Raw genomic sequence first — 14,762 nt, 5'->3', positions numbered from 1 at the left:
CATAAGACACTTTAAACTGGGTTAAAAACTCTTTTTAGGGGCTTCCCTGGTGGCGCAGTGGTGAGTCCGCCTGCCGATGCAGGGGACATGGGTTCATGCCCCGGTCTGGGAAGATCCCACATGCCGCGGAGCGGCTAGGCCCGTGAGCCATGGCTGCTGAGCCTGCGCGTCCAGAGCCTGTGCTCTGCAACGGGAGAGGCCCCAACAGTGAGAGGCCCGTGTACCGCAAAAACAAAAAACAAGAAAAAAACTTTTAAAAAAACTGTCAAGTTATCATGTTTCTTGGGCATTTTTACTTTGCACTCAACAGCAAGAAAAATGTCTAAGAAATAAAGGATCAGTAAAAATGCTTACACCAAACAATTAAATCAAAGGGTAGTTTATTAAAAAAGAATCAAAACAGAAACTCTAAGTACCAGTGTGTACATTGTACACATTGAAATGACTCACAAGAGTGGAGTTTTTTCATAGACATTATCATACCACCTTGCTGTTCATTACAGATGTTCCAACAGAAGTCTGACTCCAACGTGCATACAAGGATTGCCATCTTAAACAGACCTTACTTCAAACATGCAACAACGCCACTGGTAATAAAGCTTTGGAATGGGTGCTCATTCTATCATTTCACTACAAATAAGATAGAAAGCAAGGTAAGTTGAGAATTTATTCTAAAATAGAATGGAAGCTGTCATTGTCTACACCAGCACTCCTCACTCCTCTGCTGCCATTTTTAGCAAGTACTCCTTGTCGATCTTGAAGAGTCTCCATCCCTCTTCGCTGGACAGATCAGAAGCACCTCTTCTTTTGTAGAAGTTGATAGATGGTTCATTCCACTCTGCTACCAAGAAGTGCATGCTGCTGCAGCGACACTTCATCGCAACCTGTTGCGCAGGAGAGGAAAACACAAACTCAGTGACATTTCACCTGCTTTCCAAGACCCAATTTTGATTCAGGTGTTAAAATAATCCAGTAACCCTTACAAATTTGGAAACACCAAGACATACCTGGCTTAGATTCTTCAGAATTTCTGATCCTATGCCAAAGCCTAAAAAAGAAAGAGAAGTACCATTTAAAAGGTCATTTTAAGGACTTCAAGCCCTGATTTCTCTTTAGAGCAGCCCCCCTGAACTCATTCATACCTCTATAATCACTCATCACGAAGAAGTCCTCAAGATACAACAGTTTGCCAATCCATGGGTCATAGGTAAAATAGTACATGGCAAAACCAACAATGCTGTGTCCTGTAATAAGAGTATCACATGAGTTATGGATAAAAAACAATCCGTCAAAGTTGTAGCTGCAAAATCAGAAGTCTATCATAAGTTTTTAAAAAACATACATGCATGTATTACAGAAATAAGTAGCCAGTGGGCCAGACTGTCTCGTGACTTTTATGCTAGTGCAATCCAGGCCACTGTTGGATGATCTCACTGTTCTTAGAACATGTATTTGCAAAAAGCACACATTAGAGCTAGCTGAAACCAGGCTAAAACTGTGGACTGGCCACTCTGCAATCTGCTGGATCTCACACTCAGGAAGTGAGAATGCTTTCATTACTTGCCAGAACGAAAGTGCTATGGTCTTAAAACTAAACACACACATTATTCACATCCTATTGATATATTGGTATCTTGACTTGGGAATAAGTCAGGTTTACACGGCAGTTCAGAATAGTTAAGTATTTGTAGTTTAGAAACTCTGCTTCCTTAAGGTCAGGACATCAGGCCAAAAGAGCAACGTTTAATTTCAGAACTTGCCTTCCAATTCAACATTTTCCATTTGCTCTCCCCAATGTTTAAGCTGGAAGAAGTAGAGGTACCCAGGTGTGATGTAACATCCACATACCTCTGGAAAGTACCTCATCCCTTATGTTTTCTGCTCATTTTTTCTAGTATGAGGAAATGACCTCAGAAAAACCCTTAAGCACCCCCCACTGCCCCTGCCCAACAACTTCCCTCTTTAGCTCCGTCTTCTGCCCATTCAACAAGAACCAGAAAGGAAAAAACAACGACAAAGAAAAAACAAAGAAAAAAAGGAAAAAAGCATCTGACTCCTTCTTTATGGGTGTCTGTAATTCCAATTGGAGGCAAAGGTTTCAAATTAAACTTTCTAGCCATTTTATAGTCCTTTGCAAACAGGAAGTGAGTACAATGGAGCTTCTGATCTACCGTGTTTTAAGTGTGTGATAATAGGGCCTTACCTCATTTATCATGATCATCTACTTTATTGTGTAAAGGATCTTTTAGTTACCTCCCCGCCCATCCATGTACACGGAAGGGCCATGTACATGGCGAAGCTAGAGACTGTAACCTGAAGATTGGGACAAATTAAAGAAAAAAATGTAATTTAACACAAATACAAAAACGGTTACGTTAGGGTCAAACAAGAACCATTTATGAAACTGAATTACAACAAACGACTTTATACCTAACTTTTCCGGGTCTCCACAGCACTGATACTTAAACAGCTCTTCTAACCCGCCCTATTATTAAGTGCAGCAATCTATTTTTTTTTCTCAGTAGTTTGAACACTGGCTGGCTAGTATTTCTGGCCAACTTCTCAGTAAGTAACTTCAGCCTGTGTTGTCAGTGCTTCTACAGAGCAGCCACTACGTCTTCCACAACACTCGGTCTCTCCGGCTTCTGGAAGGAGAGGGCGATTACCTTCTGGAGTCATGTGCTCCTTCGGCACTTCTGCGACCAGGCAGTGGTAGAAGGGGTGCTCTCCAAAACCATCCTCTAGCAGATCTGCAAGAAGAGGCAGCAGGGACAGTGTTGGCCTCGATGAAGGTGGCAGGCACCGGACGCTCATCCCCCGCCCCGCCACTGATGCGTTACCTTTTTCAGTTAATATTACTTGCTCTTCCATGTATTCGTATTTAGCCAATTCCTGGGTTGATGTACACAAGAGAAAAGAAGAGAAGCAGAAAATTAAGTGAGACCCCGGCCCGGCCAGCTCGGGGGAATGGGGTGGGCTGGGCGGAGATTCATACCCTGAGTCTCGCCCGGAGCGGCGCGGCCGGGCCGGAGCTGGGGGAGGCAGGCGGAGAGAGGGGGACCTACTGGGGACAAGGACCCCACCGCCCGCCACAGGAAGAGCCCATGCCTCCCGCTACCTTGATCAGCCGCAGAATGTCACTGCAGTCGGCGGCGGTGGCCGGGCGGATCACGAATTTAGCCATTTTCTTCTTTTGCTTTTCTTCCCTTTGCGGACCAAGCCCCTGTACTTGAACAGCAAGAGGAGGTGGTTCCTCATTCGTCTCCCGGGAGCGTCCTCTTCCCAGTCAGGATGGCACCATGACCCGACGAAACCTCGGCGAACGAAACACGAACACCAGCTAACTGAGGCAGCAACCACTCGCTTCGGCCGCCCGGCTCCGCTTTTTAGGGCGAAGAAGCCCCGCCCCGGGCCGTGAGGCGGAGGCACCTTGTCCAATGAGGCGCCTCGTCCAATGAGGCCGCGGCTCCTCGTCCAATGAGGCCGCGACCGCCCCCCTCTTCCGGGCACCTCCCTCTCTTCCGGCCGCCCGTGTGAACCCGGCCCGCGCGGGCGGGGGCGCGGGCGGTGAGGCGCCAGGTGCGGCTCTCTAGCGGCGCCCTCTAGCGGCACCTGGAGGAGCCTTCCCGAAAGCCCGACCTCGGAGCCTAAGCGTCCCCTAGTAACCTTCGCAAAAAGGAAGAGAGGGGTTCCCCTTTTGGCCCTGGCCCAGTGACTTTGCTGTTTCTTCCTTGGAGAGACCTGGCTTTGGGCGATGGGGGGATAAGGGGATTAGAGCAGTGGCTCTCATAGGGTGGTCTGAGGGGCCCTGTGGGTCCGAAGATCCTTTCAAAACTAGTTTCATAGTAATGGTAGGATTTCGTTTCTCTTTCTTAACTCTCGCTGAAATTTTCCAGAGAACTGATGTGTGATGACGTCATCGCTCTCATGACTAAAGGAATGTGTGCTTGTATTGCGTTTTCTAGGATTTCCTAAGGTAAGCTACTTCGATTCCTCAATGATTTTTTCCCCCCTCTGCTGGTAATTTTTAGAGTTAACAGAATATTTTCTTTCTTACTTTTCTCCTTATTTTTTCTTAAATTTCTGACCTTCCTTGTGGAAACACTTTCCTTCTGCCTGAGGTACACTCCTTCATACTTCCATTTAGTGAAGGTCTGCTCTTGTAAAATTTTTGTTTTGCTTGTCTAAATATGTCTTTAAATTCATCTTAAAGTTCTTGAAGGATTTATTTCACTGTTAGCGAGTTTGAGGTTGGAAGTTCTTTTTCGTTCAGCATATTGATGATATCTATCTTCTGGCTTGCATTGCTGTTGAAAATTGTTATATTCCCTCCTTGCTCATTCCCTGTGCTTCTCTCCTCTCCCCTTTAAAACTTTTTATTTCGAACCAATTACAAGTTTACAGATGTGTGATGACATCATTGCTCTGGTGACTAAAGGAATGTGTGCTTGTGTGTTCTCATGTTTTCTAGAATTTTTGAAGGCAAGCTTTTTGGATTTTTCAATTATTTTTAAATGTCCTGACAGTAAAATGTTTGAGAACAGTTGGATTAGAGTATAGCTCTTCCTGGATTATACCCAATGGGACAAGTACTCAAGCCTCTTGCAGATAGAGGGTTTTTCTGTTTGTTTTTTTGTTTTTGGCTTTTTACAAACCACCTTCCCAGACAGGTCCTCTGAGGGCCCTGCTTTGGCTGCCCTGCCTGGGTTCTGGAATGAGTCAAAGAGAAAGCATAAAAGGAGCCTGCCGTGTTTTCAGTCTATAGGGTGGATTATCACCAAATGACTCCCCCAACATTCAACAAGTAATTCTCTGCTTTGCTCGCAATATCCTGTATGTAGAAAAGAAAGCAAAAGTAGCTCCTCTGTTACCCTTCCCACCCTCTGGGGATATCATACGTAGTGAGTCATTGGGAGAATTTATGAAATGTGTTTCTCAAAGATCTTTAAAAATAGCATTGATTCTTGTCTGCCTAAAGCCACTTCAGGTAGTGTCTTTCCTGACACCACTGCACACGGATGACCAGACATAGGCCCTTCCTGCCTGTGCTTTGTTCTGTTTTGTGGGAGGACTCAGGAGAGCTTGTTACCGAGTTACTGCTAACAGTAAGTAAGAACTAGGTGACTAAGCGCTAATAATAGCTGCCTCCTTGAAGCAAAAACAAGGTCGTCTTCAATGTGGGCTGCTTAGGTTTTTAGAATAATGATTGTTTCATTAAAACACACTATAATCTTTTTCTATTTATTCTGTTTTTCCAGTTTAAGTTTCATGCTCTTATGCTTCACTTTGTCATTATGACGAGGAGAGCCCATTCTGAAAAACAGGCAGCTAAAAAAAGCTCATTGTGATTGCGTTTTTTGCACATGTAAAAGCTTAGAACCCTAAGAAATGTGAATTTTCTTTATGCATCAAGTTAGGTTTTATATTGTCAGGAATAGATAGATGCGATGGAGGACCAACATTACCCCCTGTTGATACTGGAATTTAAATTTAAAACTACATAAAAAGGGGTTAACTCGCTAGCATTTGGAAAACTTTTATTTGGCTAATGAGTCAACAAATCAATAACTATTTATTGACTCTTATGCTAGGTACTTGGGAGTTATAAAGGAGGACTAAGTTTTGAAACGAGCCCTCAGGGCATACAGTTTACTTTGCAGATATGTTTGTAGTTTACTACAACAGAATTTAATCTTTGTGAGAAATATAATTCCTATAACTGAAGAGGTCTGAGTAGGGGGAGAGTAGGAGGAAAGGAAACAGACAAGGGACATCGTGGGTGTTTTACATTCATTGACTTGTTTAATATCAACTGTCTTGTGAAATAGCTAATGTTAGCTCAATGTTCGCAACAGAGAAACCCAGAGGCTCAGAGGGCTACAAAATTGCAACAGCCAGGAAGTGGTAGAGCTAGGAAAGAAGGAATTCTGTTGATTTCCCTGCCAAAGTGAAACTGTCCAACTTGCCCTCTTAAACTATTATGGAAGGTGTCATAGTTTTTTTTTTTCCTCTGTTTATAAAAATAATGCATATTGATTAAGAAAATATAAGTGCAGAAATACAAAAAGGGGGCTTCCCTGGTGGTGCAGTGGTTAAGAATCCGCCTGCCAATGCAGGGGACACAGGTTCGAGCCCTGGCCCAGGAAGATCCCACATGCCGCGGAGCAACTAAGCCCGTGTGCCACAACTACTGAGCCTGAGCTCTAGAGCCCGCGAGCCACAACTACTGAGCCCATGTGCCACAACTACTGAAGCCTGCATGCCTAGAGCCCGTGCTCCACAGCAAGAGAAGCCACGACAGTGAGAAGCCCGCGCACCACAACGAAGAGCGGCCCCCACTCCCTGCAACTACAGAAAGCCCATGTACAGCAATGAAGACCCAACACAGCCAAAAATAAATAAATAGATAAATTTATATAAAAAAAAGAAATACAAAAAGTTAATAAAAATAATCCCTATTAGTAGGTTGATTTCCTTCCAGTCTTTTTTTCTATGTACATATACATAAAGGGCTGATATTCAGTTGGTATATACAGTGTAGTGGATTAAAATAACCACAAATTCATTGCAGCTCCTCCCATCAAGAGGTAGAATCTAGGACTTTGCTGGTGGTGCAGTGGTTAAGAATCTGCCTGCCAGTGCAGGGGACACGGGTTCGAGCCCTGGTCCGGGAAGATCCCACATGCCATGGAGCAACTAAGCCTGTGCGCCACAACTACTGAGCCTGCACTCTAGAGCCCTTGAGCCACAACTACTGAGCCCGTGTGCCACAACTACTGAAGCCCAGGCACCTGGAGCCCGTGCTCGGCAACAAGAGAAGCCACCACAATGAGAAGCCCGCGCATTGCAATGAAGAGTAGGCCCCACTTGCCGCAACTAGAGTAAGCCCGCACGCAGCAGGGAAGACCCAACGCAGCCAAAAAACAAATAGATAAATGAATAAATAGATAAATGGATAAATGAATAAACAAACAAACAAATAAATAAGAGGTAGAATCTATTTCCCCACTCCTTGAATTTGGACTGGCCTTGTGACTTGCCTTGACCAATAGAATACAGTAAAAGTGGTGGTGTACGACTCCTAAGCAAGACCTCAAGAGAACTTAAAGCTTCTGTTCACATCCTCTTGGAACATTGCTGCTGCCATATGAAGAAGCTTGAGCTAGCTTCCTTGAGGATGAAAGACCTCATGAGGAGATGCGTAAGTGAGGCCAGATGCGTAAGCGATGCCACCTTGGACCATTCAGTCCCAATTGAGCTGTCAAATGATTGCAGCCACACAAGTGACCTTAGGCAAGACCAGCAGAAGAACCCCCTCACTGATCCCAGTCCATGTTATCAACCCACAGCAACATGAGTGAATAGAATTGTTGTTTTAAGCCACTAAAATTTAGGGTTCTTTGTTACACAACAAAAGCTAACCGAAATCAGACGGCCATTTAGGTTGTTTACACCTGGCTTCCATCCTGATTGGTTGTAGTGTCCATTCCGACTGGTCTGTGCTTTGCAATACTCATTTAAAAATATTTTAGGGGCTTCCCTGGTGGCACAGTGGTTGGGAGTCCGCCTGCCGATGCAGGGGACACGGGTTCGTGTCCTGGTCCGGGAAGATCCCACATGCCGCGGAGCGGCTGGGCCCGTGAGCCATGGCCGCTGAGCCTGCGCGTCCGGAGCCTGTGCTCCACAACGGGAGAGGCCACGACAGTGAGAGGCCCGCGTACCGAAAAAAAAAATTTAAAAATCACCTGAGTGCGTTGTGCGTATGTAATAACAAAAAATTGGTATCGTGTATCTATAATGTCTATCCTGTAGCATAATGTAGTGGCTTCTTATCTACTACAGCTTTGGACTTAGATACTCCCCATCTGTGTGATTGTGTCAATACTTAACCTTGTTAAGTCACCATTTCTTCATCTGTAATTAGTAAATAATAATAGTACCCTTCATATGGTTAATTGTTGTGAGTATTAAATGAAGTAATACATATAAAGTGCCCAGTGGGAATTCCCTAGTGGTCCAGTGGTTAGGACTCTGCGCTCTCACTGCTGAGGGCCTGGGTTCAATTCCTGGTTGGGGAACTAAGATCCCACAAGCCTCATAGTGTGGCAAAAAAAAAAAAATACCCAGCATAGCACCTGGCATAATTGTTAGCATTATTACTATTAATAGTATGGAGTATTTCCCCATGTCACTGGGTATATTTAAATTAAAAAATATATATAATGGCTCCTTAGAGTTCCATTGTGAAATTTATTTTACTATTCTGTTGTTGAAGATGCAGGGCTTTTTCCCAATGATAAATAATACTTTGTTTTGTTAATAAATTTATTTATTTATTTATTTTTGGCTGTGTTGGGTCTTCGTTGCTGCGTGCGGGCTTTCTCTACTTGTGGCAAGCGGGGGCTACTCTTTGTTGTGGTGTGTGGGCTTCTCATTGCGGCGGCTTCTGTTATTGTGGAGCACAGGCTCTAGGCACGCGAGCTTTGGTAGTTATGGCTCGTGGGCTCAGTAGTTGTGGCGCACGGACTTAGTTGCTCCACAGCATGTGGGATCTTCCCGGTCCAGGGATTGAACCCGTGTCCCCTGCGTTGGCAGGTGGATTCTTAACCACTGCACCACCAGGGAAGTCCCTAATACTTTGACAAACATCTTTTTACCCAAATTTTAGCCCAGTTTCTGATTGTTTCCTTAGGTAGATTCCTAGAAGTGAAATTAGTAGGTGAGGAGAGATGTAATTTTGTTGATCTGGAGCTAGAGAAACACTCTAAAACGTCAGGTCCTCACTACATGAAAGTGTAATTTGAGATGACTCTCTAGATGTGCTTGCTCTAGCTTGAATTATCTAAAGTTTGATAACATCTGGGTTCCACAGTTGTAATAGAAGTTGAGTCTTTCTCAGAGAGTGGTTTTCTTGCTACATATCACAGATGGGTGATAACCTGTGAGAATGATCAATAAATAAATACAACCACCTCCAAGAAAACACCTTGTTTTGGGCCAAGATTTCCTTTTTTTAAAAATTTATTTTTTATTGAAGTGTAGTTGAATTATGGGCCAAGATATTCTTTTCTTTTCTTTTTTTTTCCTTACCTTACCTTACTTTACCTTACCTTACCTTACATTTCTTTTTGAGAAATTATAATTTAGGACGTGGAAAGCTGTTTCATCTTTGGGGTAGACCATCAAAAGTGTAAGACTTCTATTTATAAATGTAAAGTATTATATGACTTTAGGCCGCAATTAAAAGAGCCGGGTCAGCAATAAGTGAGGTGTTAATCAGGCCTCTTGTTTGCAAGTGATTGCCACATCTTACTCTTCCACCATCTTGAAGGTCTCCATAGTCTTTATTTTAAGGTCTATTTTGTCTGATATGAGAATTGCTACTCCAGCTTTCTTTTGATTTCCATTTGCATGGAATATCTTTTTCTATCCCCTCACTTTCAGTCTGTATGTGTCCCTGGGTCTCTTGTAGACAGCATATATACAGGTCTTGTTTTTGTATCCATTCAACCAGTCTGTGTCTTTTGGATGGGGCATTTAATCCATTTACATTCAAGGTAATTATCGATATGTATGTTCCTATTCCCATTTTCTTAATTGTTTTGGGTTTGTTATTGTAGGTCTTTTCCTTCTCTTGTATTTCCTGCCTAGAGAAGTCCCTTTAGCATTTGTTGTAAAGCTGGTTTGGTGATGCTGAATTCTCTTAGGTTTTGCTTGTCTGTGAAGGTTTTAATTTATCCATCAAATCTGAATGAGATCCTTGCTGGGTAGAGTACTCTTGGTTGTAGGTTTTTCCCTTTTATCACTTTAAATATGTCCTGCCACTCCATTGTGGCTTGCAGAGTTTCTGCTGAAAGATCAGCTGTTTACCTTATGGGGATTCCCTTGTATCTTAATTGTTGCTTTTCCCTTGCTGCTTTTAAGATTTTTTCTTTGTATTTAATTTTTGATATTTGATTAATATGTGTCTTGGCATGTTTCTCCTTGGATTTATCCTGTATGGGACTCTCTCTGCTTCCTGGACTTGCTTAACTATTTCCTTTCCCATATTGGGTAGTTTTCAACTATAATCTCTTCAAATATTTTCTCAATCTCTTTCTTTTTCTCTTCTTCTTCTGGGACCCCTATAATTCGAATTTTGGTGTGTTTAATGTTGTCCCACAGGTCTCTGAGACTGTCCTCAATTCTTTTCATTCTTTTTTCTTTATACTGCTCTGCATTAGTTATTTCCACTATTTTATCTTCCAGGTCACTTATCCGTTCTTCTGCCTCAGTTATTCTGCTATTGATTCCTTCTAGAGAATTTTTAATTTCATTTATTGTGTTGTTCATCATTGCGTGTTTGCTCTTTAGTTCTTCTAGGTCCTTGTTAAACGTTTCTTATACTTCCTCCTTTCAACTTCCAAGATTTTGGATCATCTTTACTATCAGTATTCTGAATTCTTTTTCAGGTAGACTGCCTATTTCCTCTTCATTTGTTAGGTCTGGTGGGTTTTTATCTTGCTCCTTCTTCTGCTGTGTGTTTTTCTGTCTTCTCATTTTGCTTATCTTACTGTGTTTGGGGTCTCCTTTTTGCAGGCTGCAGGCACGTAGTTCCCGTTGTTTCTGGTGTATGTCCCCAGTGGCTAAGGTTGGTTCAGTGGGTTGTGTAGGCTTCCTGGTGGAGGGGACTAGTGCCTGTGTTCTGGTGGATGAGGCTTGATCTTGTCTTTCTGGTGGGCAGATCCACGTCTGGTGGTGTGTTTTGGTGTGTCTGTGGCCTTATTATGATGTTAGGCAGCCTCTCTGCTAATGGGTGGGCTTGTGTTCCTGTCTTGCTCATTGTTTGGCATGGGGTGTCCAGCACTGTAGCTTGATGGCCGTTGAGTGGATCTGGGTCTTAGCATTGAGACAGAGATCTCTGGGAGAGCTCTCGCTGCTTGATATTACATGGAGCTGGGAGGTCTCTGGTGGACCAATGTCCTGAGCTCAGCTCTCCCACCTCAGAGGCACAGGCCTGGCACCTGGCCGGAGCACCAAGACCCTGTCAGCCACACGGCTGCTAGTGTTGGGGGGTCTCCTGTGTAGGCCGGGGGTGGCTGTGGCTCACCGTGGGGACAAGGTCACTGGCAGCAGAAGTTCTGGGAAGTGCTGCTTGGCGTGAGCCTTCCCAGAGTCTGCCATTAGCCCCACCAAAGAGCGGGGTAGGCTCCAGCTGTGTGATTTTGGACAAGGTTCTTGCATCTCAGTGTGCTTACCTTTCAAATGGAGTTAATAAGAATAATTTCCGCTTCCTAAGGTTGTGAATATTAAATGCTGCTGTAAAGCCCTTTGTAAAGTACTTAGAATACAGCACTTACCCTCTAAATGTTTATTCCTTTCTGTCTACTTGGTAAAATAAAGACTAACAATTTTTGGATTAGGAAGAATAATTGTGAATGGTCCAATGCAGAGAGAGAAGGATTTGTCCTTAAATCAGTTTTCTTCCTGCCTTTACACAGGGATCATTCTCTTATTCATTGACCTTTGTCATGAAGCTTCACCTTCTTCATGAATAATAAATGTGCAATGATTCTGTTAACATTTGCCAACCAATGAGGGAACATTGCTCTAATGATCATAGAATCAGGAATGATCACAGAGGCTGGGTAATCAGTATTGTAATCCCTATTGTACTCTGCCTGGAGTTTTTCATCTGCCTAGCCAGACATCATGTGGACAAGGTCAAATCCAGAACACATTATGCAGGATAAATTATTTACAATCCTGTCTCTAAAAGTGGACCTCATCTGTGACCTAATTAACACTCCAACTCTAAACCACATGTGGAGATCTTTTTTAAAGGGGTAGGCTTAGTGAAAACAGGAGAAAATATTGAAAAACATTAGGCAGAACGTATTGATTCACACAACTTTTTTTTCCCTTCTCCTTTTTACAGATATTTTAAGGTTATACCAAACAGAGGGAAGTTATGCAGTTACAGTGCTTAGAATCTGGGCAAGACAGCAGATAGAACAATGTCCCAAGCTTTCTTTCAGTATCTAGTCTCTGAATCCATGGTTAAAAACAAAAAGCTGTTAAAGAGCTGTGAATAGTGGTTAAGTACTCTTCATTTACCTTCAGCATTCTATAACAATGAAGCTCAGTTTACAATTTTATAATTCTCTTACTCAGCTTCCAGAATGTTCCACATTTGTTGAAAACTACAAACAAACATATCCAAGAATCCCAGTGAATGCCAAGCTGCATAAACACAAAGAAAACCACATCAAGGCACTGCGGAATCAAATTTCTCAAAACTAGTGATGCAGAGAAAATCTTAAGTTAAGACTAATCACTGGTTTCTCATCAAAAACTATGCAAACCAGAAGATGGTGGAACAACATCTCTAAAGCATGGGAAGAATGCTTTCAACTCAGAATTTTATATCCAGTGAAAATGTCCTTCAAAGATGAAGGCAAAATGAAGACATTTCAGATAAGCTAAAGCCAAGCGCATTCATCACTAGTGAACTTGTACCACAAGGAATGCTAAAAGAAGTTCTTCAGGTTAAAGGAAAATGATACCAGATGGACACAAGAATCTATGCAAAGCAATGAAGAGTACCAGAAATGGTAAATGTGTGCGTCATATAAAAGACATTTTTCTTGTTCTTAATGTCTTTATTTTATTTTTATTTTTTAAACATCTTTATTGGAGTATAGTTGCTTTACAATGGTGTGTTAGTTTCTGCTTTATAACAAAGTGAATCAGTTATACATATACATATGTTCCCATATCTCTTCCCTCTTGTGTCTCCCTCCCTCCTACCCTCCCTATCCCACCCCTCTAGGTGGTCACAAACCACCGAGCTGATCTCCCTGTGCTATGCGGCTGCTTCTCACTAGCTGTCTGTTTTACGTTTGGTAGTGTATATATGTCCATGCCTCTCTCTCATTTTGTCACAGCTTACCCTTCCCCCCCATATCCTCAAGTCCATTCTCTAGTAGGTCTGTGTCTTTGTTCCTGTCTTGCCCCTAGGTTCTTCAGGACCTTTTTTTTTTAGATTCCGTATATATGTCTTAGGGTACGGTATTTGTTTTTCGCTTTCTGACTTACTTCCCTCTGTATGACAGACTCTAGGTCCATCCACCTCACTACAAATAACTCAATTTCGTTTCTTTTTATGGCTGAGTAATATTCCATTGTATATATGTGCCACATCTTCTTTATCCATTCATCTGTCGATGGACAATTAGGTTGCTTCCATGTCCTGGCTATTGTAAATAGAGCTGCAATGGACATTTTGTACATGACTCTTTTTGAATTATGGTTTTCTCAGGGTATATGCCCAGTAGTGGGATTGCTGGGTTGTATGGTAGTTCTATTTTTAGTTTTTTAAGGAACCTCCATACTGTTTTCCATAGTGGCTGTATCAATTTACATTCCCACCAACAGTGCAAGAGGGTTCCCTTTTCTCCACACCCTCTCCAGCATTTATTGTTTGTAGATTTTTTGATGATGGCCATTCTGCCAGGTGTGATATGATACCTCATTGTAGTTTTGATTTGCATTTCTCTAATGATTAATGATGTTGAGCATTCTTTCATGTGTTTGTTGGCAATCTGTATATCTTCTTTGGAGAAGTGTCTGTTTAGGTCTTCTGCCCATTTTTGGATTGGGTTGTTCGTTTTTTTGATATTGAGCTGCATGAGCTGCTTGTAAATTTTGGAGATTAATCCTTTGTCAGTTGCTTCATTTGCAAATATTTTCTCCCATTCTGAGGGTTGTCTTTTGGTCTTGTTTATAGTTTCCTTTGCTGTGCAAAACTTTTAAGTTTCATTAGGTCCCATTTGTTTATTTTTGTTTTTATTTCCATCTCTCTAGGAGGTGGGTCAGAAAGGATCTTGCTGTGATGTATGTCATAGAGTGTTCTGCCTATGTTTTCCTCTAAGAGTTTGATAGTGTCTGGCCTTACATTTAGGTCTTTAATCCATTTTGAGTTTATTTTTGTGTATGGTGTTAGGGAGTGTTCTAATTTCATACTTTTACATGTAGCTGTCCAGTTTTCCCAGCGCCACTTATTGAAGAGGCTGTCTTTTCTCCACTGTATATTCTTGCCTCCTTTATCAAAGATAAGGTGACCATATGTGCGTGGGTTTATCTCTGGGCTTTCTATCCTGTTCCACTGATCTCTCTTTCTGTTTTTGTGCCAGTACCACACTGTCTTGATTACTGTAGCTTTGTAGTATAGTCTGAAGTCAGGGAGCCTGATTCCTCCAGCTCCGTTTTTCGTTCTCAAGATTGCTTTGGCTATTCGGGGTCTTTTGTGTTTCCATACAGATTGTGAAATTTTTTGTTCTAGTTCTGTGAAAAATGCCAGTGGTAGTTTGATAGGGATTGCATTGAATCTGTAGATTGCTTTGTGTTAGTAGAGTCATTTTCACAATGTTGATTCTTCCAATCCAAGAACATGGTATATCTCTCCATCTATTTGTATCATCTTTTAATGTCTTTAAAAGATACCTAACTACTTAAAGTAAGAGTAACAACAGTATATTATGGGATTTATAACATTTGTAGAAGTAGAATGTATGAGCACAAGAGCACAAAGAATGGGGGAGATGGGATGGACGTATATTGTTATATGATTCTTACAGTATATGTTAAATGCTATAACCTTTAAAGTAAACTGTGGTAAGTTAAAGTTGTATATTGTAAAGCTCAGAGCAACGACTAAATTTCTTAAAAAGGTATAACTAATAAGTCAATAGAGGAGATAAAATGAGTTCATAAAAAATAAT

General features: G+C 42.1%; 1 protein-coding gene and 1 long non-coding RNA gene across 6 annotated transcripts in view; one reads left to right on the top strand and one right to left on the bottom strand.

Moving 5' to 3' along the window:
• Positions 1-363: 363 nt before the first annotated feature.
• Positions 364-3,409, bottom strand: SAT1 (spermidine/spermine N1-acetyltransferase 1). 5 transcript variants are annotated; one of them, XR_004348132.1, is made up of 7 exons: positions 3,119-3,369; positions 2,841-2,892; positions 2,667-2,750; positions 2,204-2,313; positions 1,143-1,244; positions 1,008-1,048; positions 364-884 (listed from the first exon to the last, which is right to left on the bottom strand). XR_004348132.1 is itself a non-coding variant. In XM_032620517.1 (6 exons), the coding sequence occupies exons 1-6, from the start codon at positions 3,182-3,184 to the stop codon at positions 714-716; spliced, it is 516 nt and encodes a 171-aa protein (XP_032476408.1). In that variant the 5' UTR covers positions 3,185-3,409; the 3' UTR covers positions 364-713. The 5 variants fall into 5 exon arrangements, 2 of the variants coding, with proteins under 2 accessions (XP_032476408.1, XP_032476407.1); XR_004348131.1 differs by having other exon boundaries at positions 2,204-2,750; XR_004348130.1 differs by having other exon boundaries at positions 1,143-2,313.
• An 89-nt stretch (positions 3,410-3,498) lies between these two features.
• The window catches only part of LOC116746971, a 35,624-nt gene continuing 24,360 nt past the window's right edge, over positions 3,499-14,762 (top strand). Inside the window, exons 1-2 of the long non-coding RNA XR_004347933.1 lie at positions 3,499-3,976; positions 12,154-12,593. This is a non-coding gene — a long non-coding RNA (uncharacterized LOC116746971). The remainder of the gene's footprint in view (positions 3,977-12,153; positions 12,594-14,762) is intronic.

This window comes from Phocoena sinus, chromosome X (assembly GCF_008692025.1).
Source record: "Phocoena sinus isolate mPhoSin1 chromosome X, mPhoSin1.pri, whole genome shotgun sequence".
Classification (NCBI taxonomy): domain Eukaryota; kingdom Metazoa; phylum Chordata; class Mammalia; order Artiodactyla; family Phocoenidae; genus Phocoena; species Phocoena sinus.
This window is presented reverse-complemented; position numbering and strand designations above follow the sequence as displayed.